The sequence below is a fragment of the Staurois parvus genome, unplaced genomic scaffold (assembly GCF_062004578.1).
Source record: "Staurois parvus isolate SC_StPar_1 unplaced genomic scaffold, SC_StPar_1.0 ptg001328l, whole genome shotgun sequence".
NCBI classification, from domain to species: Eukaryota; Metazoa; Chordata; class Amphibia; order Anura; family Ranidae; genus Staurois; species Staurois parvus.
In genome coordinates, this window is record NW_028319124.1 from 3031586 (window position 1) to 3058110 (window position 26525).

At 41.3% G+C, this 26525-nt stretch overlaps 1 protein-coding gene across 4 annotated transcripts in view; it reads left to right on the forward strand.

Moving 5' to 3' along the window:
• LOC149436934 (protein Wiz-like) overlaps window positions 1-26525 on the forward strand; it is a 129899-nt gene that overhangs the window by 86657 nt on the left and 16717 nt on the right. For 2 of the 4 annotated variants that reach the window (XM_089661259.1, XM_089661260.1), the window contains 4 exons: window positions 3567-3695; window positions 7225-7488; window positions 7804-8565; window positions 25014-25367. In XM_089661259.1, the coding sequence (XP_089517385.1) occupies window positions 3567-3695; window positions 7225-7488; window positions 7804-8565; window positions 25014-25367 (1509 nt within the window). The remainder of the gene's footprint in view (window positions 1-3566; window positions 3696-7224; window positions 7489-7803; window positions 8566-25013; window positions 25368-26525) is intronic. The other 2 variants (XM_089661262.1, XM_089661261.1) reach the window with 2 other exon arrangements.

Genomic DNA, 26525 nt, shown 5'->3' on the forward strand with positions numbered 1-26525 from the left:
TTCCTGTGTATTTCTCTTCCTTTCCACCTAAAGGCTGTCCCTTTCCATTGCCCATACTTGGAAAGTAGCCATATTCAAAGTGTCTTCAAAATAACCCATCTCAATAAATCTACCCTTGAGAATCTCTTACGAATTATTGCCCTCTATATATTTTACATTAGAGGCTCAAATAACATGATAAGGGACTCAAATAATATGGCGACCGGATAGTGCCATTTTTATTTTTTTTTTCTACTGCAATTTTTCTATATTTAATTTGCCTCTGGTTCAGAGGGAGAATGGCCATTAGTTGATACATGATGCAAGGAGTTAATATTTGTTGGTTATGCTTATGTTATTCCCTCCCTCAATGATCCATTGTGTGATGAAGTGGTGCTGTCTCTATGCCCCCGATGACATCAGATGTGATGAAATGTGAATGGCGGAGCGACCTTGTGACATCATCACTCAAATTCATAAATGTGTCCCTGGGATTTGCTGTACAGCGCTGTTCTGAGAGGTTTTACGAGCATATGTAAGCAGTTGAGAAGTATAAGGGTAAGAGTTGCCAGACCCCTTTTATGACAACAAGCGCTTCTTGACCACTCTTATGCAGGAAGGGGGGTTCATGACTATCTGGTGAGCTTACAACTTGCTCACTGTGGTTACGTGGAGATCGCAGTAGATGTTTTTACTCTCTTTTTTACTTTTTAATATTGTTTTCACTATGTTTACTTGTGCACGTTTTGCATTATTGAAGAAACAACATTTTTAGGTTATCTTTGGTATTCTTAGAAAGTTTGATTAGCGCTGCCCTTGACTTTTATTTGTTCATACTATTCATATGTGATTTCAAATGTTGTGTTAGCTGCTTTCCACCATTGTCATACTTTTTTCCTTTTATTTTTTATTAGTAACCAAAAGCGCGGTTGCAATTCTTTAATCTGAACTGCATTCAAGATAGTCCACTGGAACCTGCCCCCCTCCTCCCCTCTCATCCATTAAGAAAAGCCCATGCTAAATGTAACATGATCTCTGAATAGGGGGAGGATTCTGTAATTCAACTAACTTCCCTGTACAGAGATCAGTATAAACGATGCACAGGTTTTTATCAATGGATGAGAATATGTTTTACAAACATTGAGAATTATATTGTGTTTCTATGCAATAAAATTAATTTTAGTGTATTGGGGTTTTTTTTTACTAAAAATATTGATAAGTTAAATTTTCAATGTACTAACTTTTCGGTTGAATCAGAATTGTAAATTCCAGAAGGAATTTTTTTTTACTATTTACTGCCCTACTGAATATCATTAACATTAAATATGATTTTATTGAAGTTAAAATAGTATCTGAAATACTCTACTTTTAGTATTGATGGCCTCCTGCTTCAGACACTGCACTTTTTAACCCTTACCTGTCTTTTCCTTCACTTACAAAGAGTCCTTGTCCTGCTGTTAATTAGATAAACCTGCCAGCCTCAATAGCTTTTCACAGATTATGCCTGTTGGGTGACTTTTTCATAGGGTTTAATCATGACTTCATCTTATATCTGATAAGGAGAAATAGCTGGATAAAAGTTTCTAACTTTCAAGTATAAGTTTATTTTAAAGGACAAGTTCAACTTTAAAAGTAATAAATGCACATTTTTTGCAGGTAAAAAAGAGTTAATTTACTTTTTTTTTTTTTGTAGAAACCTGAACAACAGTGCACCCACGATCAGCAGAATTCGTGAGCAATGCAGGGCTCCTGCAGACTGTTAGTGTAAGGTGTCTGCTCATATTTCATATGGGCAGGCAGTTTCACAATGACAGGAAGAATCAGTGAACTACCTAGAGCTCTCGACAGCGCCCTGGTAGTTCATTGAGAACTAGAAGCCGACAGCCGCATAGGTTGATGGTAGTTGTAGTTCTCCCATTCACAGAACTCTGTGGATGAATGGCATATCCCTGTGGGTGGAACCCCGCATGGCCCCGCTTTTTTCAAATAGTGACAGCGGGTGCAAGGAGAAGATCCCCGGCCTGCTGTCGGGGGGGGGGGGGGAGATCGAGGAGCTGCTGCAGGAGCGGGAACATGTTACATGTTCCACCCATGAAATGGGTGGAACATGTAACGAAGGTGAACTTATCCTTTAAAGGAGAAGTTCTATTTTTACCAAAACCTATTAGCCCACCTTACCTAGCCCCCATAACCTAGAGACCATTCCCCTGCACCCATGTGCTTACTTGCCTCTCCATCACACAAGAGAAAAACTTTTATAGAAATGCGAATACGCATCTGGGTAGGGGTATCTAGGTTAAAGTTTTACGAAACCCACACCAGTAAAATCAGTCTGTATACGCAGTAAAGCGTGCTTGTTATACTCAGTGTGGAAGCTAATGGGCTAATCCTTCGCATTATGTAAAAAGGATGTTTGACCCTGTATTCTGTGATCCTCCCCTTCTTCTACTGTCCCTGATCCATCTGCTAAAAGAACAGAACTTTGGGACAAGCTGCACATGCTCAGTTTGGTGTGTATTGCTAGAGGTTTTGTTTAGCTCAGGAGAGTGCATGTGATCAGCACAGGGACAAGGGTCAGGAGTTATGCAGCCTCATAGGGCAATCAGGGGAGAATGGAAACTCCCCCTACAAGTTTTAACCAGGGCCCTTCTGGACACTGATAGAAGTCACAAGACTGCTATATACTGCTGATGAGAAAAGGTATTTAGCAGTTTATATTTACTAAAATAATTGCATTCCCATGTTGTGTGTACTGTGGGAGACCAGATATAGTGAATGCAGGGTCCGGGGTTTAGTAACACTTTAAGTTAAGCTATCCATACATGGATCGAAATTTTTCCCCTGCTGAGCCAGGCAAATTTCGATCCATGCATGGGCTTGGGAGGTTGTACGGAAATTGATCTACTGAGCGATTTCTGTACATGTGCCTTGGCGGCAGTGCTGATCAGTGTCTTCTTATGGTGGGGAAGTTTCTTTGCGGTCATAATACAAGAGCTCAGTGGGGAGGATTCCTCCATCCACATAGAGTGTGTGGATGGGGGAATCAAGTTTTTTTTTTTTTTTTTTTTTAATTTGAACCTATTACTCATCTATGGGCTGCCTTAGGGGGGTGATCTTGTACTTTGATAGAGACATTTATATTTAACTACTTAGCAACAGAGTTTTGTGAAAAGTATATCTTCTGTTCCTGTACTATGTGATGGTGTGGATAAAAATAAGGCTGTTGCTGTGAATCTGAATCTTATGTAGTCTGACTCATGGTGGAAAATGTTGGGTGCGGCAAAGTTTTTTGCTGTGATTGATATAAAGTCTTTGTGTGAATGCAGTTGGGGGAAATAGTCTTTAAATTATCATTCACATTGTCAGGGAAATTGAACTACAGGACTTACTATAGACAGTAGACATCATGCTTTTTCGTTGATACGTTTCATTAAGCATGCGCAGCCAGAATTGTGGGAAGCCAATCGTTAACCCCCTCCTTACCCTGTCAGTATTGACCTTTTCCAAGGTGTCTTTGCATGCTTCCTGGGTTTAGGAGATTAAGCCTGGTTCTTGTGCCTTCATTGACTTGCCTAATTTCTTTGCAGTGCTGGCTTCAGATGAAGATGATGGGCTACTGATAGATTTGGGTCGGGCACAAGGTTCACAATCTGAGCAAAGCCCAGCAGAGAAAATGGTGTCAAAGAAGAGCGCCAGCAAAGCAGGAGATTCTAAAGGTAAAGTTATGCCTTGTATTTGTGTGATAGACAAAACCCAGCCATGATTGTAGAGTTAAAAAGAACCTAATGATAAAAATTAACTGGCATTACAAACTTGTTCACAAAAAAACCTTCAAATTTCCCCCTTACTTTATTGCTTTGATGGATTTAAACTTGCCTGTAGGGGGGAGCTTTTGACCTCCCCCACATGATAGTGCTCGTGCCTGATCTGCTGATCACCAGGGCTGAACACCAGTCTCATGAACATCATCAACACAGGTAAGCTGAACAACAGAAGAAAAAAGAGTAAATGCTTGTACTCCTACACTGGCCGATGGACTACGCAGTGACTGTAACCATACCTAGGTAGCCTATGGAATGCATGCCTTGCTGCCCTCAACGGACCAGGGGAATCCAAATGAACTGCATGCAAAAAGACAAAGAGAGGTCGCACAGGCCTAGTGCATTACCTTACAAATTGGTTTATTGTATAAAATGTGATATACTCACAAAGGAATAAAAGTCAAAGGCACATCATAAGAAATAAAGCAAGGTCCAATCTCCCTGGAAGGTGTCTTGTCAGGGACTATAGACCTCCAAATGGTTGACGCGTTTCGAGGCGATGACTCTTCCACAGAGCAGCTCTGAGAGAGGCATCGCCTCGAAACGCATCAGTTATTTGGAGGTCTATAGCCCCCGACAAGACACCTTTCAGGGAGATTGGACCTTGCTGTATTTCTTGTGATGTGCCTTTGACTTTTATTGCTTTGTGAGTATATCACGTTATACAATAAACCAATTTGTAAGGTAATGCACTAGGCCTGTGCGGCCTCTCTTTGTCTTTTTGCAAGCTGAACAACAGAGCAAGGGAGAGACCCACAAAGGCTGGATTGGCCTGTTTACTTTGCTGGAAAGGATGGGTTATCAGGGGATGCTGTCTGGGATCAGTGTCTGCTTAAAGGATGGACCCCAGGCAAATTTACAAAACAAATCTGTTATGTATTCATTAAAAATGATATTTAAATTAAATTCTTGTACAGTGATTTGACTTGATATCTACATCCTATAATCCCCTGAACAGCAGAACTCAGTTTGGTAGAAAGAGGGACATCACTAGAAGACAGTCAGGGCTACCACAGTACGCATCTGCAGGCGATGGACATGCTGACAGACAGAGGAGAGGGAAGAGAGAGCAGCTTTTCTTTCATTGTCAAAAAAGCAAGCTGGGGATGTGTATGTCCTTTAGTAGTGCTGTAGCAAACTTCTTGACTGGATTGCAAGACTGGATGCAGAGAATTACAAATCCTTTTTAAACTAAAACTTTAAAACTGTTCCCAAGCACAGTGTCTATTTACTTGCTTTCTTAGGCCTGTTTCACACAGGCTTCAGCTTGTATAAAGAACTGTGAACAGCAGGCTTTTACAAAACATTTGAAGAAGTTTGTTGAAGATTTTAACGTACCATTCACCTCAAGTTTGTAAATGCACACCACGGATCCTGATGCAAGTGCTGATTGCTGCTTTAAACAAGCTGCTAGTAGCTTGTTTAAAGTGACAATCAGCACTCATATGAAAGGTGCTTTAAAGGCTTAGAGAAAGCTGCAGAAACCTTTGAAAAAGATTACTGAAAGATTCATAAAACCTTGCTGTTCACACTTTGCACTTATACAAGCTGAAACCCCTGTCCACACTGATTGACTTCAGTATAATAAGCCTGTTGGATTTTTTTACATGTGATTACTGCTGGCAGCTATAGCCGTCAGCAGTGAGCATTGTGTTCTGACGGCCAGGAAGGCTCCCCGCCGACAGAACAAAGTAGCTCTGTGGAAGGGATTCCCCAATCAACACTGACTGTATTGATGGAGGCATTGAGCAGTTTTCTTTTCCTCCACCCGTGCTGGAAAGAAAGGAAATAGCATAATCTATGGGCTGATTACTGCTGACTGATTCCACTTAAAGCGGTAGTAAAGTCCTGGTAGTAAACTAAAAAAGGTCCCCCCTTGCAGGTTTAAGTCATTATACTAGTATTCACTGCATACTAGTACATTATGACAAATTTACCTACAAACGGAGCCCTCTAATGCAGCATTGTCGTGGCTCCCCGGCGCCCTTCACCTGGTCTTCCTTCCGGGTTCGGAATCTTCGGCAGCTTGAATGGCCTTGCAGCTGTGACATCACTCCCACCCATGCACATGGGAGTCACATCACCACAGCATGCAAAGCATGTGCAGCTCAGATCACATTACGTAACCGCTGACAGACGGAGGGAGTTTTATAAAAGACCTGCCTGTCAGCGGATTTTGTACTTTTTAAATTTGCTACCAATTTATAATAGGAAGTGAGAAAAAAAATGACACAGGCAGCAGTTAAAGCTTGTTTTTTTCTGGGGGATGGGTTAGAACCTCTTTCAGGTTTTTGCTGCCCTTTGTGACCCTATAAGGCTATTTCCCTTCCCAGATTGATGTCCACATGGCACAGGGGTGAGATTTAAATCTAGGAGACACAGCAGTAAAAACAACCTGTCAGTTGCTGTAATCCCCCCCTGCTCTGTCCAGAAATTAGTACAAACATTCTTTCTCCCAATTTGTATAGATAAGAGTTACTCCAAAGACATGCTGGTAGGTTAATTGGCTCCTGTCTAAAATTGTCCCTAGTATGTGTATGTATGAATGTAAGTTAGGGACCTCAGATTGTACACCCCTTGAGGGTTAGGGACTCGTGAATGTACAATATATATGTAAAGCACTGCATAAATTGACGGCGCTATATAAGTACCTGAAATAAATAAATAAGAGTTAGGCTGCCTATATACTGGGCAAATTTCCCTGGTTCCTGTTGGCACTTCAGGAGAATGTGTTAGATTTCTTTTGTTTAACTTGCAGTCTGAATGAAAAAATGTATGTGTATGGCCTGTGTATCTAAGTGTCTGGCCAGCTTTATTGTCTGTGTCTACATTAGAGAAATTTTCTCTCACTTCCCGTCCTGAAGATACCAGAGGAAGTAAGGAAACTGGTGCCTCCATTTAGATGGTCCCCTCTTCTTCTGGTGTATTCTATAAAATGAGAGAAGAGTTTCCTTATGTTCTGGCAAAAACAATAATATTGTGGCAGAGTTTGTAATGCTTCCCTACTAAACCTAAAAATGTATTTAAAAATGTTGGTTCGATCTCAACTTTAAAGGCTGCTTGTGCTTTTGCATATTATCACAACTGTTATCTGTTATCCAAGTAGTTTGTATTTATAGCGATGTCTATGATAGATGGACCTTTAAATTGAGACTGGAAACACAATTTTCTGTTTTATGGCATTTTTTCTTCTTAGATGTGTTTTCCATTGACATCAGTGCATGGAAATCAAACCATTAACGGTGCCTTTTAATACGTATTACAGTGCATTTTATTGTGTTTTCATTGAAATCAGTGGAAAATGTATTGGCCAAAAACATAAAGCTGTGTGTTCCAGCCTAAGTGCATGAAAGTTACATTAGCCCTAAAGTGATAATACTTATGTTCAATTGGTAATCAATTTTGTGGTTGATACCCCTGCCAGGCCAAGGTTCCCTTACATGTGAGATGTGTGGAGCGTGCTTTGAGACACGGAAGGGCTTGGCCAGCCATTCACGCTCCCATCTGCGGCAACTTGGGATTCCAGGGTCAGAAACCATTGGTGCTGCCATTGATATGCTGAAAGAAATAGTCAAGCAGGGCAAGCTTCCGAAAGATGAAAGCTCATTGGGGGCCAAGAAGGTGGTCAGTCCCCAGCAAGAATCCTCCAAATCCCAATGGGGTGATGAGGACGGGCCTTTGAATCTGAGTGAGTGGAGCTGGGAGGCCACTAGTGCCAGGGGTGGGCCTAGCAGGGCTGTGTAGGTATGCTGGGGGGTAGAGGGAGGCATCTGCTGTAATATTCATCCTATCTTACTCCTTCTTTTCTCTTCTCTTTGTCTCTTTGTTTTCCCCTCACCTGTCTCTGTCTCCTCATTTTTTACCATTTCTACTTCTTTCTTCTGTAACACTTTTGTAATTTGGGTTCAATTTTATCTTCTATATATTTTTTTCATTATGTTATTTTTCATCATTTCATTTCACTCCCTTTTTTGTTTTGTGTACCCCCCACTTCATCTTACAGGTGTGGAAGGAGATTCAAACCAAGAAAATGACTGCCAGTTTTGTGGTGCTTGGTTTGAGACCCGAAAGGGCCTGGCCAGCCATGCTAGGGCTCACTTGCGCCACTTGGGAGTTGCTGATCCAGATGCAAAGAGTTCCCCAATTGCCACACTAAACGCTCTTATAAAAAGCGAGGATTTCAAGAAGCAAATGTCTGGGCAGACAGCAGCTGACATTGACCCTCTTGCCAGAGTTCCTGGCCATAGCAATTCCCCTAATACAGAGCGTAACAGTAGCTCAAAGAGCAAAGAAACTGGTACTTTCATCAAGCCAAGAGAAAGCACAAATAAGGCAAACAGCGATGCCTCTGCAAATCTCTCTGAAGGTGGATATTGCTCTGTGTCGACAGAGAGTGGCCTGAAATTAGCAAATAGTACAGGGCCAATAGAAACTTCTGCACATTTCAAATGCCCTAGTGGATCAGGAAACAGCACACAAATCAAAATAGTTGAAGCTGGTGCTCCTCGTGTCCTGTCTCTTGAGGCTGGTGCTTACTCAAAATTAGTTGAAGCCGGCAGTTCCCAAGTAAAATCAGAGTCTGGTCATGGCCATGGTAAGGTGGAACCTGGTAACCAATCAAAACCTTCCATAGGACTTGCTCACCCCAAACCTACACTTGCTAGTACACCACCTACCAAGAAAATGAAGACACCTTCTCCATCTTGTAAATCTAACCTGGATCCGTACTGGGCTCAGAAAAATGCCTCCACTCCACTCAATCTTTGTGAGTAATTATAAGGTTTTAAAGCATAAGAAATATTTAATGATTTGTTGCATGTTTTTTTTTTTTTTTTTTTTCAAATAGCAAACCCGAAGATGATCTTTAATTACTTCCCAGATGACACTTTGTATACAGTTTGACTCTTTTGAGCAGCCTTTCTCAGCCAGGGCTTCATGGAACTCTGTACGATTTCTCCAGGGGATAATAGGGGTTTCTTCAGGAGAGAGCAGTGGCAAATTGATCATCAGCCTACAATGACCACCAATGTAAGGGGTCACTATATTTTTTAGTGTGTGTGTTTCTTTTCTGGCTATTATTGATAATTGTTTCAATTTGAAGATAAGTACTGAATAGATTTTTGTCATATAAAGATGGGGGGATGCACCTCATTCTTTTTCTACAACCTACTGATCTTGCTGATTATTTACCATGAGCTGTGGGTATAATTTTTTGTGGAGTTTCTCTAAGTCCTGAAAGCTATTTCAATGGTTCCCCCATTATAGAAAGCTTGAGAAAGGCTGTTTTAGAGTGAAATCCAGCAACAGGTGCATCAAATGCAGCAAGGAAGGCTACATCACCAAGGGGAAACAAGTTAATTATATGTGTGGTTTATCAGATTACCTGATTATTGAATGTCATTTTGTTATAGCCTACTTTGCTAAGTAAAATAAGCAACACAGGATCGTTAGATCTGTTACTTTCCTTCTGCCACTATTTTTATTCATACACACTGTTTATGATAACCCCCTTTAGCAAAAATTGAGTAAGGGCAGATGTTTCATGTAGTATTTACTCCCTGGAATCCATCTGCCCTTAGCTCAGCCATGCAGGCAGGAGGCTGTGCTTAGCTGAGAAAACCCCTCCCCTCCTGAAGACTCCTGGGATGTATGACATCATTTGCCTAGACCTGGAAACCAGGAAGAAATTAAAAATTTTTTTTTTTTAAAACAAGTAAATATGACATACTTCCATATTCATCTATTTAATAATGCTAGCAGAATAAGCATTAAAAATAGTCAGTGTTGACTTAGAGTGTGACGTTCCGTTTTTAATTGTCAGTTATGTTATCAATTTCCAAGAATTGGGACGGTGTCCTGCTATTTCCTGTTTCTGTGAAACAAAGGGAAAAGGAGAGTCTGTCACTTGGAAAGATGGACACAGTATAAGTATGTATGTGTATATATGTGTATGTATGTATGTGTATATATATATATATATATATATATATATATACACCCTCGTCTTGTAAATCAACCCAAATCAAATCAGTTTAAAATAGGAATGAAAGGCAAAACATTTGTGTATACATATAAAAAACATTATACATACATCTTTACTGCCTTTTTTTTCATAAGTGATCACATACCCTCTGTTTTCAGCTGCATAGCGAGATAGTGGAGAAGAAACCAAAGCACACAAATCTTCCCAGTGAAGGGGTGGAAAGGATGTCAGCACACATCTGATCATTGGAAGAGAGCAAGCTGAGTTTCCAACAAAGCCAGCTAACTGACCATGCTGTACTTTCATTCCTAGTGTAGTCAGTATTTCATAGGAAAGGATGGGACTGACTAGAACACCAGGGATTTCATACAAAAGAAGCAATACAGCAAGAATGGAATGCTTTTTCATACAAGTACATGGTACAGCAAGCACATATCAGGAATATGAAATGTTGGGTTGACATATTCTCTAAACACCAACAGTTTCTAATACTTCCCCAATTTAGTAAAAAAAAAAAAGTATGCTTCTATTCAAGACTTTAATAAACTGCCACTGTCCCCAGCTCAACTTGCCTTGTCTTTGCTCCTCCACTAAGGACTTATAGAAATAGGGGGCATATCTGACGTACGAACCTTTCTTCCATTTGGCATTACTGAATATGGTGATTGGCCCCTCATGCTCCCCACACTCTCACGTGGGGAAAGAGTCTTCTTAGTTTTCTGTAAGCTTGTTGTAGGGGAGCAAAAGAAAGCAGTGACAGACCATGCATTTCACACCTAGGCCTTCAGTGATGTCCTGTCTGAATTAATTCAGCATGAAAAAAGCAGGGCCTGGGTTAGCCAGAGTTGACTGTATAAAAATGTAAATAAAATGCATTATACAGTGGGTATAGAAAAGAATCACCCCCTTTAAAATATTCACATTTTGTTGCTTTGCAGCCTGAAGTGAAGACGGGCACCATTTTTGTTTTATCCAGCTGTATTTACTCAGTGCAACTTATAACATCCAAGTGAAAGATATAACACCAGCATGTCAGAACAAAATTAAAAAAAATTGAATCCCGGAGTTGGAAAAAGGATCACTTTCTTCCTAAACTCAGGTGTAGCTAATCATCTTCTCAATGGCACACAAAGTCATTTGACTTTCAACTGATCAGCTGTAATCATTTTGATTAGCTCAGCATAAAAAGAGCTTTCCTGGAGCATTTCAATCCCCAGTAGTGCAACTGAAGCAAATAGTCAACTATGGGTGAGAAAGTACTGTCAAAATGTCTCTAGGATAAAGTTGTGGACAGGCACAAGTCAGAAGATGGATACGAAAAAAAATGCAAAGGCTATATCAATGCCTAGAAGCACAGTGAAGTATTTTATTAATAAGTGGGAGGTATTTGGCACAACACAGACCCTCCCTGGATCAGAACGTCACTCTAAACTGAAAGAGCCAAGAGGAAACTGGTCAGAAAGGCCACCAAGAGCCCTACAGCAACTCTGAAGCAGTTGAAGGGAATTTATGACAAGGAGTAGTCATTGTGTACATGTGACAACAATATCACAAATTCTCCACAAATGTGGCTTGTATGGGAGGGTTGCAAGAAAAAAGCCACTTCGTAAGACAGGCCATATGCAGTCATGGCTGAACTTTGCCAAAACTCACCTTTAAGATTCTGAGGCCACATGGAACAAGGTGTTATGGTTAGATGAGACTAAAATTTAATTATTTGGCCTCAACACTAAACGATATGTCTGGAGGAAATCCAATACAGCTCACCATCAAAATAACATGATTCCTAGAGTAGCATAGAGGTGATAATATCCTGTTATGGGGTGTTTCTCTGCAGCAGGGACTGGAGCACTTCTCAGGATAGAAGGGAAAATGGGACAAAATACCATCAAATTTTTTAGGAAAATCTGCTGCCCTCTGCCAGAAAGTTGTCAACGGGAAGAAGGTTTGCACGCAGCAAAAATGAGCACACAGTGGTTGAAGGAGAAAAAGGTGAATGTCCTTGCATGGCCTAGTCAGAGCCCAGACTTAAACCCCATTGGAAATCTGTGGAATGCTTGAAGGCTGTAGTCTACATACAGTCACTATAAAATTTAACTGAACTCGAGCAGTTCTGCAAAGAAGAGTTGGCAAATATTGCAAAGTCTAGATGTGCAAAGTTAGTAGAGACATGTCCCAGCAGAGTAAAAGCTGTTATCAAAGTAAAAGGTGGTTCAACAAAATGCTGACACAAGAGGGTGATCCTTTTTCCAACTCTGTGATTCTGTTCCTTTTTTTTTGACGTGTTGGTGTTATATCTTTCACTTGGATGTTATAAGTTACAGTATCCAGTAAATACAGCTAGATAAAACAAAAACTGTGTCTGTCTTTATTTCAGGCTGCAAGACAACAAAATGTGATTATTTTAAAGGTTGGTGATTCTTTTCTATACCCGCTGTACTCACCAACACTACTGATTATTTGTACAGAGAATCCATCCTTCTTTCATTCCTCAAGAAGACTTCAGTTACTCTGTTGTACAGGTTATCTGTGCATTTCAGTTCCAACAATAAGTTCTTTTCTATCGCCATGGAGGCTAATGCTGAAAATCGAGTATGTCCAGTTGTATTTCTGGTATAAGTTATTGTACGCCTGCTAGATGGCCCCGGTGTCACCAACTGAAAATCTGATTAGTTATAGCAGCAGTTTCATTGCCATTTACTGTAAGCTACAGGAGCCAGCACTGTTGATTTTGAAGACCTCAAGGCAGAATTATTTGACCCTGGCAACACATGATGGCCATCATGGCTGAAATACGATTGGATAAAAGCTCTAACATAAAAATACACTACTGGAAGCAGTGCAACCAAGGGAAAAGCTATGGAATGAAACAAATAGACTATTAGGAATAATTTAATACACATTCATGAAAAATAACATGATTTTTGTACTTATTGTAAAATCCCTTTCTTTGAGTTCATTGGCGGACACAGCTTCTCTTCTCGTGATATCCATAACAGATAGGGTTTATATTGCCACCTACCAGGAGTAAAACACTAGCTAGGAAAAAAAAGTCAGCACCTTCTACAGGCAGTTCTCCCTTGTATAAAACCCCCACTCACTGCATAGTTCTTTCTGCCTAGTGTTCACAAATTGCCTCCCCACCTGGTCACTAGTTTGTAATAAAGCAGTATTAAAAGTAAAAACTCCAAGGGTGGGTGTCCGTCGGTGAACTCAGAGAAAGGGATTTTACAGTAAGTACAAAAATCACAAGGGGTGGATAAACCAGAAAAAGAAGCAACTAGGCAAACATGCCAACCCCAGAACTGACATGAAGGGGCCCATGAAAACTTTAGACAGCAGCCTGCAAAATTTTTCGGCCCAAACTAGCATCCGAGGATGCCAAAACAACTTTGTAGAACTTTGTAAAAGTGTGCACAAATGGCAAGGTCACCGCCTTGAAAGCCTGAGACACAGGTGTCTGATGTTGTTACACTCGAGGCATTAACTGCCCTGGTGCAATGCACCGTTACAGGGAAGGGAGGCAGCTGCCATTTAATGGCATGTACCTGAACAATAGTCTGCTGAATCTAATGGGAAATAACGGTGGAAGAGGCTGCCATGGCCTTCCTTGGACCGCCCAAGAGCACAAAAAGAGGCTGCAGCAGATAAATACACCCGAATAATCCAGACCACGTACAAGGAGTGGAATACCACTTCCTTAGAATGTGACAGCTGAGAGCACAGGGAAGGAAGGACAATGACCTCATTCAGGTGAAAAGCCAGCACCACTTTCAAAAGAAAGAAGGGAGACGGACGAAGAACCACCTTGTTCTTATGAACCACAAGATAATGAAGCTTACATGACAAGGCCACCAGCTCTGACACCTGACGAGCGGACGTAGTGGCAACCAGGAAGGCCACTTTCTGAGAGACAGTAAGCAGGGGAATATCCCAAATGCTCTCAAAAGGAGGTTTGTGGAGAACTGGAAGGACCAAATGCAGGAAGTCCCACGGTGACAACTGAGAACACACGGGAGAGGGGGGGGGTTACATGTCAAACCCCTGAATAAAAGTATAAATTAAAGAATGCGTGGCCAAGGGCCATTGAAAAAAGACTTCACCTTTAATGGTACTCAGTGCAAGCTTCTGATCAACACCCTGTTGGAGAAAGGCCAGCACCCAAGCTACTGAAAATGAACGCAGGTGAACCCCGAGACCTTTGCGATGGGTGACATCAGTCTTAGAGGTGCAATGATATGTCTTCCAAGAAGTAGACTTGTGAGCCTTCAACATGTGTGGATCCCTGAACCGGACAACACCTTTTCCTTCAGAACCTGGCTTTCAATAGCCATGCAATCAAAGCCAGAGACGGTAAAACAGGATGGAAGAGTGGACCCTGGGACTGAAGATCCTCCTGAAGAGGCAGCCGCTAGGGAGCATCTGCAACCAGCCACTCCACGTACCAAGGCCAATCCAGGCACACCAGAATGATCGGAATCCCTTCAGCCTCTGTCCTGCATAGCAGGTGGGGAAGCCGTTTGTAAACACTAGGCAGAAAAAACTGGTGACCTATGTAGTGAGTGGAGGTTTCATGCAAGGGAGGACTGCCCATAGGAGATACTGAGTTTTTTTCTCCCTAGTGTCCTACTCCTTTTAGATGGCGCTATAAAATTTTATCTGTTATGGATATCAAGAGAAGAGAACCTGGGTCCGTCAATGAATGAAACAAAAAATATATTAAAATGTAAGTTCATGATTCTGATAGTTTAAGCCAGCAGAGAAGCGCTTGCTGGCCCTGACAGCCCACCACAAAGGGAAGGTAGGTTGGTGTTTGTAGCTGGTGGGGCCATCCATAAATAAACTTGTGGCTTTTCCCCAAAATGAAACCGGGAGGTGGAGTGAAGAAACATGCCTGATTATTGCTATAAGTCTGTTTTCGGGTCACAAGCAAAACCTGCAGTGGCCACCACTGTGCACTGATATCAATGTTGTGTTCTGTCAAGGAAGCTGTTATATGAGAAGTGTGCTCAAAGGAAAATTACTATGTTCTCCAGTGAGCTTATACTGTCAAATCTGCAGTCCAAATTTAAAAAGAAAACATGCACTTTGGTGGTTCTGGTTTTAAAGAGATTTCCTTTTCAGCATGGTTTTCATACAAATGGTCATTGTCATCTCCATAAATCTGATGTTGGTCTTGAGATCAGCCAGTTTGAGGTCACGCAACCTTGAATTAGGATGCCAAGAGACCTGCTACATGGCAGTTCAGATTTTATACTTTGCTCATACATATAATTCCTGATGCCTGAGTATTTTTTGTAACATTTATCAAAACTTTGAGTATAGGTCTGCTTCATTTATATAACACTGCTTTGTCAAATAGTGATTTTGTACATACTTTGCAAGGGTTACATATCTGCAGCTGTACATAAAAATGAGTGGCAGAAGACATAGCATGTTATTGAACTGTCATGAAAGGACCAGTAAATCTATATGAACTCACCAGTGTTGTCCATAAATGCCTATGTATAGTAAAGCTGAACTCCAGGCAAACTGCCAAATACACAGTTGAAATACATGAGAGCTGTTTTACCTGCCAAAGGATTTGCACTTCTGTCCTTCCAGTCCCGTGCTTTACACAGCTCTGACCCACAGTTACAAACCTGTCCTGCAAAGGAGGGGACCTGGTCTTTCGCTGCTGCAGTTTCACTTCCAGGTCCCCTCCCTGCCCTGCAACTGGACAGGAGAAACAGAACACTCTTCTCTGTCACTCCCCCCCCCCCCATCACTGCAGCACATATGATTGGCTCTATGTGCTGCTTCTCTCCTGTCTCTATGTGCTGCTTTCTTAAAAAAATAACAAAAGTTATGTATAATGAGTACAGAGCTGCATTACATTGTGTCTTTTTTTGCCTAGAATTCAGCTTTAACTAAGATTTTTGAAATGCAAGCCCAATTGCAAAACATGCAAGCATATTTTTTACAAAACAAATATTTTTTTGGTAGAGTTTAGTAAATTATTGTGTAGATCTAAGATGCGAAGGGTGACCACGCCATTTTTGTGCTCTAAAAAAAAAGAGACCTTTCTGTTATAACATTTTGTTTTCGTAACTGGCCATATCAGGATGAATAGAGGCTGATTGTTGTTTTGGCAATGAGCAGGGAGTTTCGACAAAATCAGATATTTATCTTCTTAGTTCTGATGAGATTTGGCTCCAAATAAATCCAGCAATCTGCTAAATGGCTTTTATTGAACCCATTTATAAAGTAGGTTTACTGGACTTTCATGCTTTGCTTGTTTGGAGTACTGTTTTTGGTTTGTGCATGTATATGGAAAATTTGTGTTTCACATAATTATCTCTAGACACTCCCCTGTTACATTGTGTTCATACTAATCTGCTCCTTTCTTCGACTAATAACCGCATTGCTTGCCTAAAGAGTAAATTAACTTTTTTCCTGAGGGGCTGGACTTCGTACCTTCTACCCCAGCTCTACCATCATGCTATATCAATCGTTTTAAGTCTCTGAAATCTTTTCAGGTGATAGTTTTGTTGTAATCTCTCTGAAATCTTGGCACAGTAAGTGGTGTGTTTGCCTTAGGGGTCAGATGTATGAAAAGTATGCTAACAAGATCATTTCCTTTGCATCCAGTCTGAGCCCATGTTTAATCTTCAACTGTGCGCTGCATTAATAGCAGCTGGAAGTTAATTATTTTATCGGTAGTGCAATATTCTTTTCATACATAATGGCCTATATGCTTTTTTCCAGGCAGTATTCTTTGTTCAGTATAGAGTTTAAATATCAGTAAATTGAAGGAACTGGACTTAGATTTCTGTTGATGTGAAAAGTAAATTCTAATTTGGACATCTTACATTTTTTCTGGTAAAAGAGAGATCAAAGAATACATTTACTTGACCACTTTGCGGGTCTGAAAGGGTGAATTATTTTAGTGCCAAAAGCTTGCAAAAAATCTAGTTTTAGAAAAGAGGTCTGTATTGTCCTGGTGCCACTTTGCACATTTTCAGGGGACTTCAGTTAAAGAGGAGACCTAAACCAAAGAACAAAAATGTAATATATATCGCAGCTTACCAGTCCTTAGATAAGATGGCTGCATTATTCAGACCTGCAGAATTATTTGTGAGTACACCTTACAATTAACCATTCATTTGTATTACATTTTAATGTTTTAAAGTTGATGTGGATAAATACACTACTAAAGCTGAATTCCAGGTATGTTGTGTATTGCATAGTTACATTGGTCCTGCTTGGAACACCTTCCATTCATTGCGAAAAGTGCAAGACATTCTAAAAATGGCGTCCATGCCAAGCAAGTGACTCCCGGTATTCACTATACGGTATGGGAGCCAGAAGACCTTGGCAATCACTGTAGTAAGAGAAACTACTACAATGATTTCCAGATTCTGCAAGGATCTCAAGAGGTATGGCATATGTAAATTTACATTAGTCCAAGCTAGACCAATGTAAATATGCAAATACAATTCATGCCTGGAGTTCAGATTTAAGTGGCAATTCAATTCTAAAATGGTATTTTTCTCCTTGGCTATTTTATAAATATACATTTATAAAAATTCACTAGATTTTGTCAAGTCCTTGCTAGCATCTCTAGTGTGTGGTGGCCTAGTAATAAAGGCTTTGTTGCATGGAGAAATTTTTCAGCAAGATCGGTGTAAATTTTCATAAGTTGTTAGGAAGTGCACATTCTTGAGATTGGCCATGGTAGCTTGTCTGTCAGTGTAGAAGCAGTTTTTGAATTAATCTTTAGGAGTTTGGCAGCTAAAGTTGGTCTATTTAAAGACTGATACTTTAGTGATATGGCTTCTGACAAGTTGAATCATGTGCTGGATTCTTACGGCTGTCAGGGACTTCAGTGGTTTTAAATGTCCACCGAAATTCCTAGTTGCCAAACTTACAAAATCAAATTTTTTTTTTTGACACTTCCTGATAGATTTTTCATAAATTAGAATAAACAACAATAACAAACCCCCAAAAAATATAAGATACTGCTGGTCGATTCAGCCTGTTGGTACCTACCCAATATTGAGGTTTTGGTAGAGTTGCCCTTCAAGCAACAGGAGAAGGGAGGTACATACATATAAAGAAATTATTTTTCTAGTTAGTTGGAAGCTGTGGTTATCACGAGTCTTTCTGCTGGTGGATGTAGCTTGAAGGCGTTCTTATTTTGATTTTGCAAAATTACTCATTTAAAACTGGAAATCATACACACTCTACATGTCAGTTTTGCCTTGCATGGCCTTACTAGATCATCTCGGCTGTGCCTTTCTCACTGCATTGCTTCCTTGATGCACTTGCACGCAGTTTTGCTTTTTCATCAATTTAGTATGGTCCTTTGCACTATGCTCCAGTATGTACACACTTATTTACAGGTGCAGGTAGAATAGAACTTTAAAGTGAACCTGTCCTTTTTTTTTTTTGCTTTTAAAACAAAAGTCCTGCCTAATCCTGGGTACCACAATGTATCTTATTAGTCAGAAAACCCACCTCTTTGTATCTCTCTGATTTTGCTTTTAACTTGTTAACAGTAGCCTAAATTTAGGTCCTGCCTAGCTGTTATGGCCCGTCCACTAGGGGCCTTTCAGTGGCTATTAAGGACAATCTTACTGGGTGAAGGTTTTTTGAGGCATGCCTTAGCTCAGAGCTTAGAGAAGTCAAGTCCCTAGTAATACATTTGGAGTGCAGATAACATTTTTATAGCTAATAAAGTTTTTTCACTTAACTGTAGTGCGTGTACTTACGCAGGACTTTTTATACGTTCAGTATGGCTGACAGGTTTACTTTAATGTTTGTTACTTATTGATCAGTGATTTCAATATTCGAAGGGTTTGTGTATACGGTTGTGGCAGCAGTTTTACCACATGACTGCATTGACTTGCTGTAGCAGCTTTACATTTTGCTGGATATTGATCTCTACAGTGACTACATGTTTTATTATCACCACCAATCTGTGACCAGTTCGAAATGCTTGAGTTTGGTTAAGCAGTGAAAACTAAAGGCCTGTATTTGGGTATGTATGGGTTTTTATCTCTTTCAAAACTGCTTCACTCCCCATACAAGTCTTATGGGAATGCAAAAGTGGCCGAACCATGTCCAATGGACTTGCATCGAATTCCGAATGATCTCTAACTGATGTAAAAAGCAATCTGCATTTGCCCATTGATATAATCCCCAACTGCTTCAAATCAATTTTAACCTTTTCATTGTGGCCAATGTAACTGTTACGTTTGTGGCTGGGCAAGCATGTGACCAGACTCCAAACTGCTATAGCAGCTGGGTGTTTGCTTACATTTTTACTCCTGGCTGCTGACTTACTTGTAGAAGGGATTTGGTAATGTGCCACCCACCACCCCCTCAGCCTCGCTTAACCCCCTTCCAGGTTATGTGGCTTACTTGTTCATCCTGTGTGCCTGAAACCTGTATGACAGGTGTCAGGGTGGAGAGTGGCAAGAGATTAGTGAATATTTGTTCCCTGATCTCCCCTGGGGTAGTATAAACCCTGAATCACTCAGCTCTGAGCACTTCCAGGTTTAGGGCTGTCAAACCTTGGCCTCCCTTGCCAGAAAGGAAGCTGAGCAAACACAGTCTGTGCTTGGTCAACTTCAACAGATTGTAGATGTGACATTGTGGGGTTTATTTACTAAAGCTGGAGATTCCAAAATCAGACTACCTTCTGCATAGAAACCAATCAGCTTCCAGGTTTCATTGCCAAAGCTTCATTGAACAAGCTGAGGTTAGAAGCTGATTGGTTTCTATGCAGAAGGGAGTCTGATTTTGGACTCTCCAGCTTTAGTAAATAAACCCCTAAGGGTCCAATGGACTTCTGATGTCTCCTTAAAGAGAAACCTATCATCTGCACTATGCTATCACTTGTGATGACTAAAGTTAAGTTAAAAAAAAACCCTAAAATATAAAAAATAAATGAAAGGCAATGTACACAATGCAAATATTAGGTATGACTGCGCATGCCAGAATTAACTCAATAATTCTAAAACCATCCATTGCTAACTCTAAATTGATAAGCAGTAAAGGCTTTTTAATGTGTTCTTTAGGTGTAAATTGTGCATTGATGTGTGCAAAAAATTGGAAGAAAATGGTTTTGAAAGTGAAAAGGCTGAGCATTCACCACTCATCCGTATACATATTTTACCAGCTGTTTTTATGGGTGTATATGTTTTTCTCGTCCTTCCACTGGAAGTCTGCACTTGGGTTTATACTGCTGCCTACAGGAGAATTGGACAATGGCAAACAAAAACTGTAGGTCATCCCAGGATGACCACTCCTATTACCAGCTTTTCTAATTTTTTTTGCTGGTGTCCTGGGAGAATAGACTTCTTTTCTTTAGCTTTGTGGTGTTAAAGACTAACTTATTTTTTTCAGGCACTCATCTGCACATCAGGAATACACCAAGGTGCTGGCCCTAGTACTAGCCCTGCTGCGCTCTAATGGTGACCATATTGTCAGATACTTTGGTGACCTCCCGTTGAGGAAACTTTTGGCGTGGGCTCTGTTGGGAGAGCATGACTTTGAGTGTCCACATGTTACAGCAATTCAGCTAGATCCTGAACCTTCAGAAAGCATTGCTGCAACCAACTCATCCTTGGAAGTATCTGGGTCTAGTCCTGGACATGGCTCAGCCAAAGTGCTTATACCACAGGAGAAGTTTAGACATTCCGACTTCAGAACTCTAGTCCAGAGGCCATCCAACTCTCAGTGTTTGCATAAGAGTCCTGAATCTAATGGTAGTCTCTTTCAAGGCAGTTTAATTTGCCAAATTTCAATCCAGGAATCTACAATGCAACATTCTGTCATCTTGGCACATGTCAATCTGGCCTCTGGACAGACTGTTCACCAAGGACCAGGTTGCCTCTACCTTGGTTGCTCAGGAATTCGGTTCTGGAGTCAAATAAGTCCCTCTTTCATGTCTTTATAAAGGATCTTCACAATGGATGTTGAGCTGGAGAAGAGTCCTTGGCACCCTGTCTGTGCGGGCAACTTGGTTAACATAGGATTCTCATCTCCCAATCAGCATCCTGGAACCAAGGGTTATTTGGCTGTCTCTGCAGCATTGGACCATCTTTATTGGAATGTCATCCGATCCAGATTTAGTCATACAATGCTACGTCAAGTCTCACTGTGGCATAAGAGGTAGATTGGAATCTTTCCTGAGTAGCACTTCATGTTCCAATCTTGTCAGTTGTATACATTTAAGTTGTAATCAATTGGCAGGTGGACTTTGTCAGCCAGCGGCACCTGTACCTCGGGAGCTAATCCAGTGCCCTGTGTTAACCTTTGCTGGTTGGTCCCATTCCCTCACCTTGGTCTGATGTTAGTCCTCTTCTGGATCCTTTTAGGTCCCCTCTGCTGGCCAGCCAGTGGAAATTGTCCACATCAGCAACGTGGACTCATGGAAGAAGAACCCATTCAGGAAGTAAACAGAGAGAAAGAGCTAGCGCTGGATGATTACATGACTGTGGCTTGAGGTAAGTTGCTTAAAGTAAGTGAAATTCACGGATTTGGTCTGTGGAAAGAGATAGGGAGCAAGAGGTGGGTTCCTTCTATCTGCCTAGTGCTCTAATAATGATGATAATAACAATAAAAGTTCTAAAACAAGCAAAAGTCTTTTTTATAGAAAAAGAAAAATTACTAATAAGTAGTTAAATCTAAAAGAATGTTAAAGAATAATTGCAATAAATGAACAAAGATAATACGTTACAAGGGGGTTTGACTCAGCAATGGGCAAACTACGGCCCGGCGGACCTTTTAATCCGGCCCGCGGAGAGTGATACTGTCAGGATGGCTGTCAGGATGTGTGTAGGCGGGGCAGCGTGACGAACGTGAGGGGAGCTAGGCTCCTCTCACACTCCGCCCTGAAGACCAGAACGGCGCGGGAACACGGCGAGAGGAACGCGCGGAGCAAAGGTAAGTAAGTTGACACAGGGGGGACTTGGGGACTTAATATGGGGGATGAATTAATATGGGGAATGAATTACTATAGGGGGGATGAATTACTATATGGGGGATGAATTACTATATGGGGGATTAATTACTATGGGGGATGAATTACTATGGGGGATGAATTACTATGGGGGATGAATTACTATATGGGGGATGAATTACTATGGGGGATGAATTACTATGGGGGATGAATTACTATATGGGGGATGAATTACTATGGGGGATGAATTACTATAGGGGATGAATTACTATATGGGGGATGAATTACTATATGGCGGATTAATTACTATGCTTACTATGGGGGAATATTACTATACTTACTATGGATGACACATACACATCATTCATCTACTCTTGGTCCGGCCCCCGGGTCCAATATATGAACCCATTGCGGCCCTCAAGTCAAAAAGTTTGCCCACCCCTGCTCTAGAGTCTAAATCTGGTTCTCTTTGTTCTTCAGAATCTGCTGTTTAAATCCATTAAAGACATTTATCTCTCTACTCTCACCTATAAGGTAGTTTCTCTTGGAACCATCACTTCTGCGAGTGTCCGAGCTGGCAGCCTTATCCTGTATTATGGTTTTGCATAGGGACAAGATGGTATTGAGGCCCAGGACTTCTTCCTTTCCTATGGTAGTTTCTTCCTTTTACTTAAACTAGGATTTCATTCTTCCTTCTGTCTGGTTCCTATTTAACATATGGACATTTTCCTTCATTGTCTGGATGTTGTTTGGGCTGTGAGAGTCTATCTCTCCGCCACTGCTTCTTTCAGAAAGGCTGATTCACTTTTGTCATCCCAGATATACCCAGAGAGGGTATACGCGTTTTTCATTCCACCATCTCTAGGTTGGTCAGGTAGACCATCATTCAGGCTTATGGTCTCAAGGATTTGGTTCCACCTTTTCCTGTCAAGATGAACTCTAATAGGTCTGTGAGTGCGTCTTGGGCTTTTCAGCATCAAGGAACTGTTTCCATATTGCTGCTGCCACCTGGTCTATTGTTCACACGCTCTCTAAATCCTTCCACGTAGATGATTTGGCTTCATGTGATTTTTTTTTTCCCCTATGATTCTGTTAGTGTTTGCTGGTGTTGGACTACTTGTGGAAATTCCAAAGGCTAAAGTCGTTCTTTCTCCCTCAATGCACAAGAAAGAAAATAGGATTTTTGTACTAATCAAAAAAATCCTTTTCTTGGAGTCCATTGAGGGATACAGGTACCATCCCTGTGTTTTTGAATATGATTTCAGTACTGCTTTGCCTGAAAACTGAACAATGCTGGTAGTAGAAGGGCTTATTCTGGGCTGGACTACATTTTTTTCTGTTTGCCAGTGCCCAATTCTCCTACAGGTGACAGTATAACTCAAAGGGTTAAGACTTCCTGTGTCCCTCAAGGGACTCCAATACAAGTTTTTGCGGTGGTTTTTCAAAAATCCTATTTTGCCTAATGTTATATATAGCTAATAGACTGTACTTATTCCTGCTTAGCTGTTCACTGACTAAAATTTTGAACTGTTGTGAATTTTCTGTAAGGTACAAAAGTACCCCATGGGGTACACATAATACTGATCAAAAGCTTGTTGTGTTAACACTTTTGTCTGAATATTTTGATAAATACTCCTCAATGTTTTTACTGAGGAGATGGAATAACTCCCCACATTCAATTGTAGACACATTGTGATGCCTAGTCTTAGTCCTTTTAAGATTTTGGTTACTCAGAATGGTTCCCTTTAAGAGATTGTACACCGTGTCTTCCAAGCATCTGTCCAGAAATATTATTGAACTGAATTGTTAATTTCACACATACATCTAAGCCAGGGGTCTCCAAACCTTTCAAACAAAGGGCCAGTATACTGTCCTTCAGACTTTAGGAGAGCCGGATTAGGGCCAGTGAGGATAGAAAATGTCCTGGCCCCAGCATCAGTGACAATATACATGGCCTCAGGGTTGTTGGTCAGTAGAAGGAGGAGTAGTGCCCCACCATTGGTATTAGTGGGAAGAATAGTAGACCATCATTGGTTTCATGGGAAGAAGTACTGCCCCATTGTTGGTGTCAGTGGGAGGAATAGTGCCCAAAGGACTGGATAAAGGGTAGCAAAGGGTCACATCCAGCCCTCGGGCCACAGTTTGGAGACCCCTGATCTAAGTAAAAGGTGTCTAGAATGATAATTGAAAAAGCCCATCAGCTAATACCACTCCACCAGAAAGACAGAGTGGTTGATAGCTGGAAGGAATTTGGCTGGTAAGTCACACTGGCTCTATATCCATTTAGTATACTACACTGCCTAACCTTGAAAAATAATATTAAAATAAATAAATAAGACCTATTATGGCATTGAAAATGGCTGGTGATGGGGTTCTGTTTCTTCCCACTGATAGGGTTTCCCAGGTTTGCTGCCAAACAGACTACCAAGTGAGAGATACAGAGGACCAGGAAGTCACTGGTCTCAGTTTCCCCCTTAGCCTTACATCATTATATAACATAGTGACACCCAGGAAGAGCGTACAGCTGCTGTTAGGCTGCTGAGATAGTTTAGGCAAGTTTTTAGGTTGAAGTGGTTCTAAAGGCAAATGGTTTTTAACCTTAATACATGCTCTGCATTAAGGTAGAAAACTCTCTACTACTTGTTGTCCCTCCCCCATATTCCTAAACACTTACCTGCTTTTCACGATCCAGTGCTGTCCCAGCTGCATGGCTGCAGCTCCGCTGTCCCCTCTTCCTGGTCTCATAGGAGACGCAAGCAGGTGTGGAACCATAGGCTCCTGCTGCTACCAGTCAAACTCCTGTGAGAAGTGAGAGGGGATGGAGCTTACTGGCACTGTGTGTGTGCAGGCACAAGTGTCTCCTCAACACACTGCTTGCTGAGGGGGCACCCGCAGGAATGAGAGAAGAATCCCAGTGGGGGACTCCAGAAGAGGAGGTCCAGAAACACTCTGTGCAACAGTAGGTAAGTATATTAACATATTTTTTTATTTAATTGCAAAATAAATTCATCTTTACAATCACTTTAAAGTTTGAAGGGTTCTTTTTAAAGATGATACATTTTATTGGCTACATCAGAATGGCTATAATGCATAGCAAGTTGTTTGCATGTGCATTTCTAGACACATTATTGTGTATAGAAACATGCAGTCACTGTAGAAATTAAATGAAGTTCATCATGCAGGCGGCAGTCCTATGTGTTACCTGCACACCCTCATTTTATTAAAGCAGAGAAGTTAGTAATCTAAAGACAGCAATTGTTTTTGTCATCCACTCCTCCAGCCCCAAGTTCGGAAGTAGTCCGCTGCGAGTTCTGCGGCGAGTTCTTTGAAAACAGAAAGGGCCTGTCAAGCCATGCACGCTCCCACCTGCGCCAGATGGGCGTCACAGAGTGGCATGTCAACGGGTCACCCATCGACACCCTGCGGGAGATCTTGGCCAGTGGGACCTGTCCCAGAACAGGCACCAGAACCGGAGGCCCCAGCTCGGAGAAGCTACTCTCACATCATCCTCCCGCTTCCCCATCCGGGTCCCACCCGTACAGCGGGTTGGCTCCGGCAATGCAACACAAGCCTCCTCGGCTTCCTACCTACCCGGCCAGTGAGTGGCCGTCCGAGCTCTCACCTTTAAACTTGTGTAAGTGGGCCACTGACCCGCAGCTCTTCATATGCTTGCTCATCTTCATTGCTTCCCATTTTGTCTGTTTCATTCATATATTTAATTCAGACCACTCCTGGCTTTCCCAAATAACCCCTTCATCTTTAAGAATCAAGGGTGTGACTTGACATCAGCAGTGAGCTGGTGAGATTGTGTGTGATTGTCTTTTAGGCTTTAGTGCTATGTTCCAATTTCTTAAATGACAAACCCATTTTGCTGTGTAACCTTTGAGCAGAAATTCTTCCTCTAAAGCTTTATTTTAGCCTTTTTTCATGTGTCATTAGCCTACTTGTCTGGTCAGAATTTGGGATCACATATTTAGCAACAAAAGTGTTTGAATGTTTGTCTTGACAAGCTGCTTGGCATTAAATGTGTACTTGTCACAAATGCACAAAGGTGAAGCAACCTGTTAAATCACCTTTTGGGTCTGTACTTAAATGAAATATGTCTCAAGCAAAATATGGAAGTTTCCATTGTTGATCTTACGATGTTGGCTTTCTGGCAATTCAGTCATTGCCGTAGGACATGGGTGTCAAACTGGCAGCCCTCCAGCTGTTGCCAAACTACAAGTCCCATAAGGCATTGCAAGATTGACAGTTACAAGCATGACTCCCAAAGGTAGAGGCATGATGGGACTTGTAGTTCTGCAACAGCTGGAGGGCCGCCAGTTTGACACTCCTGCCCTAGGACAAACATGCATATAAGGACTCTGACTCTGTTTGGTCAACAATGGTAGACTCCTGTTTTTGTTGTGACACGTTTGCTTTAAGAACAACTGTAACACTCACTATAGTCTTTAATTTGACGACAGGAAACGTCCTGAATCTCATCAAAAAGAATAGTTGCACCTCATTTGCTGTAGTTTATTAAACTGAGGACTGAGTGCCGACTGAAGGAGTGATTTTCCTAAAAGCTTCTCAACTGATAGATTTCCCTAATTTTCAAAGATGGATGCCTCTACTTCATGGCTTTCAACGTTAAAATAAACCTGTAGAGTGAGCTAATTTCCGGACTATAATGATGATACGCTGACTACAGCACTTTCAGTCATTGGCACAGAGCAAGTATGCACCATAAGTATGTAGCTTGGGAAATTCTTTTCTCCATATGTGTTGTAGTTCAGTAACCCATGCTGAA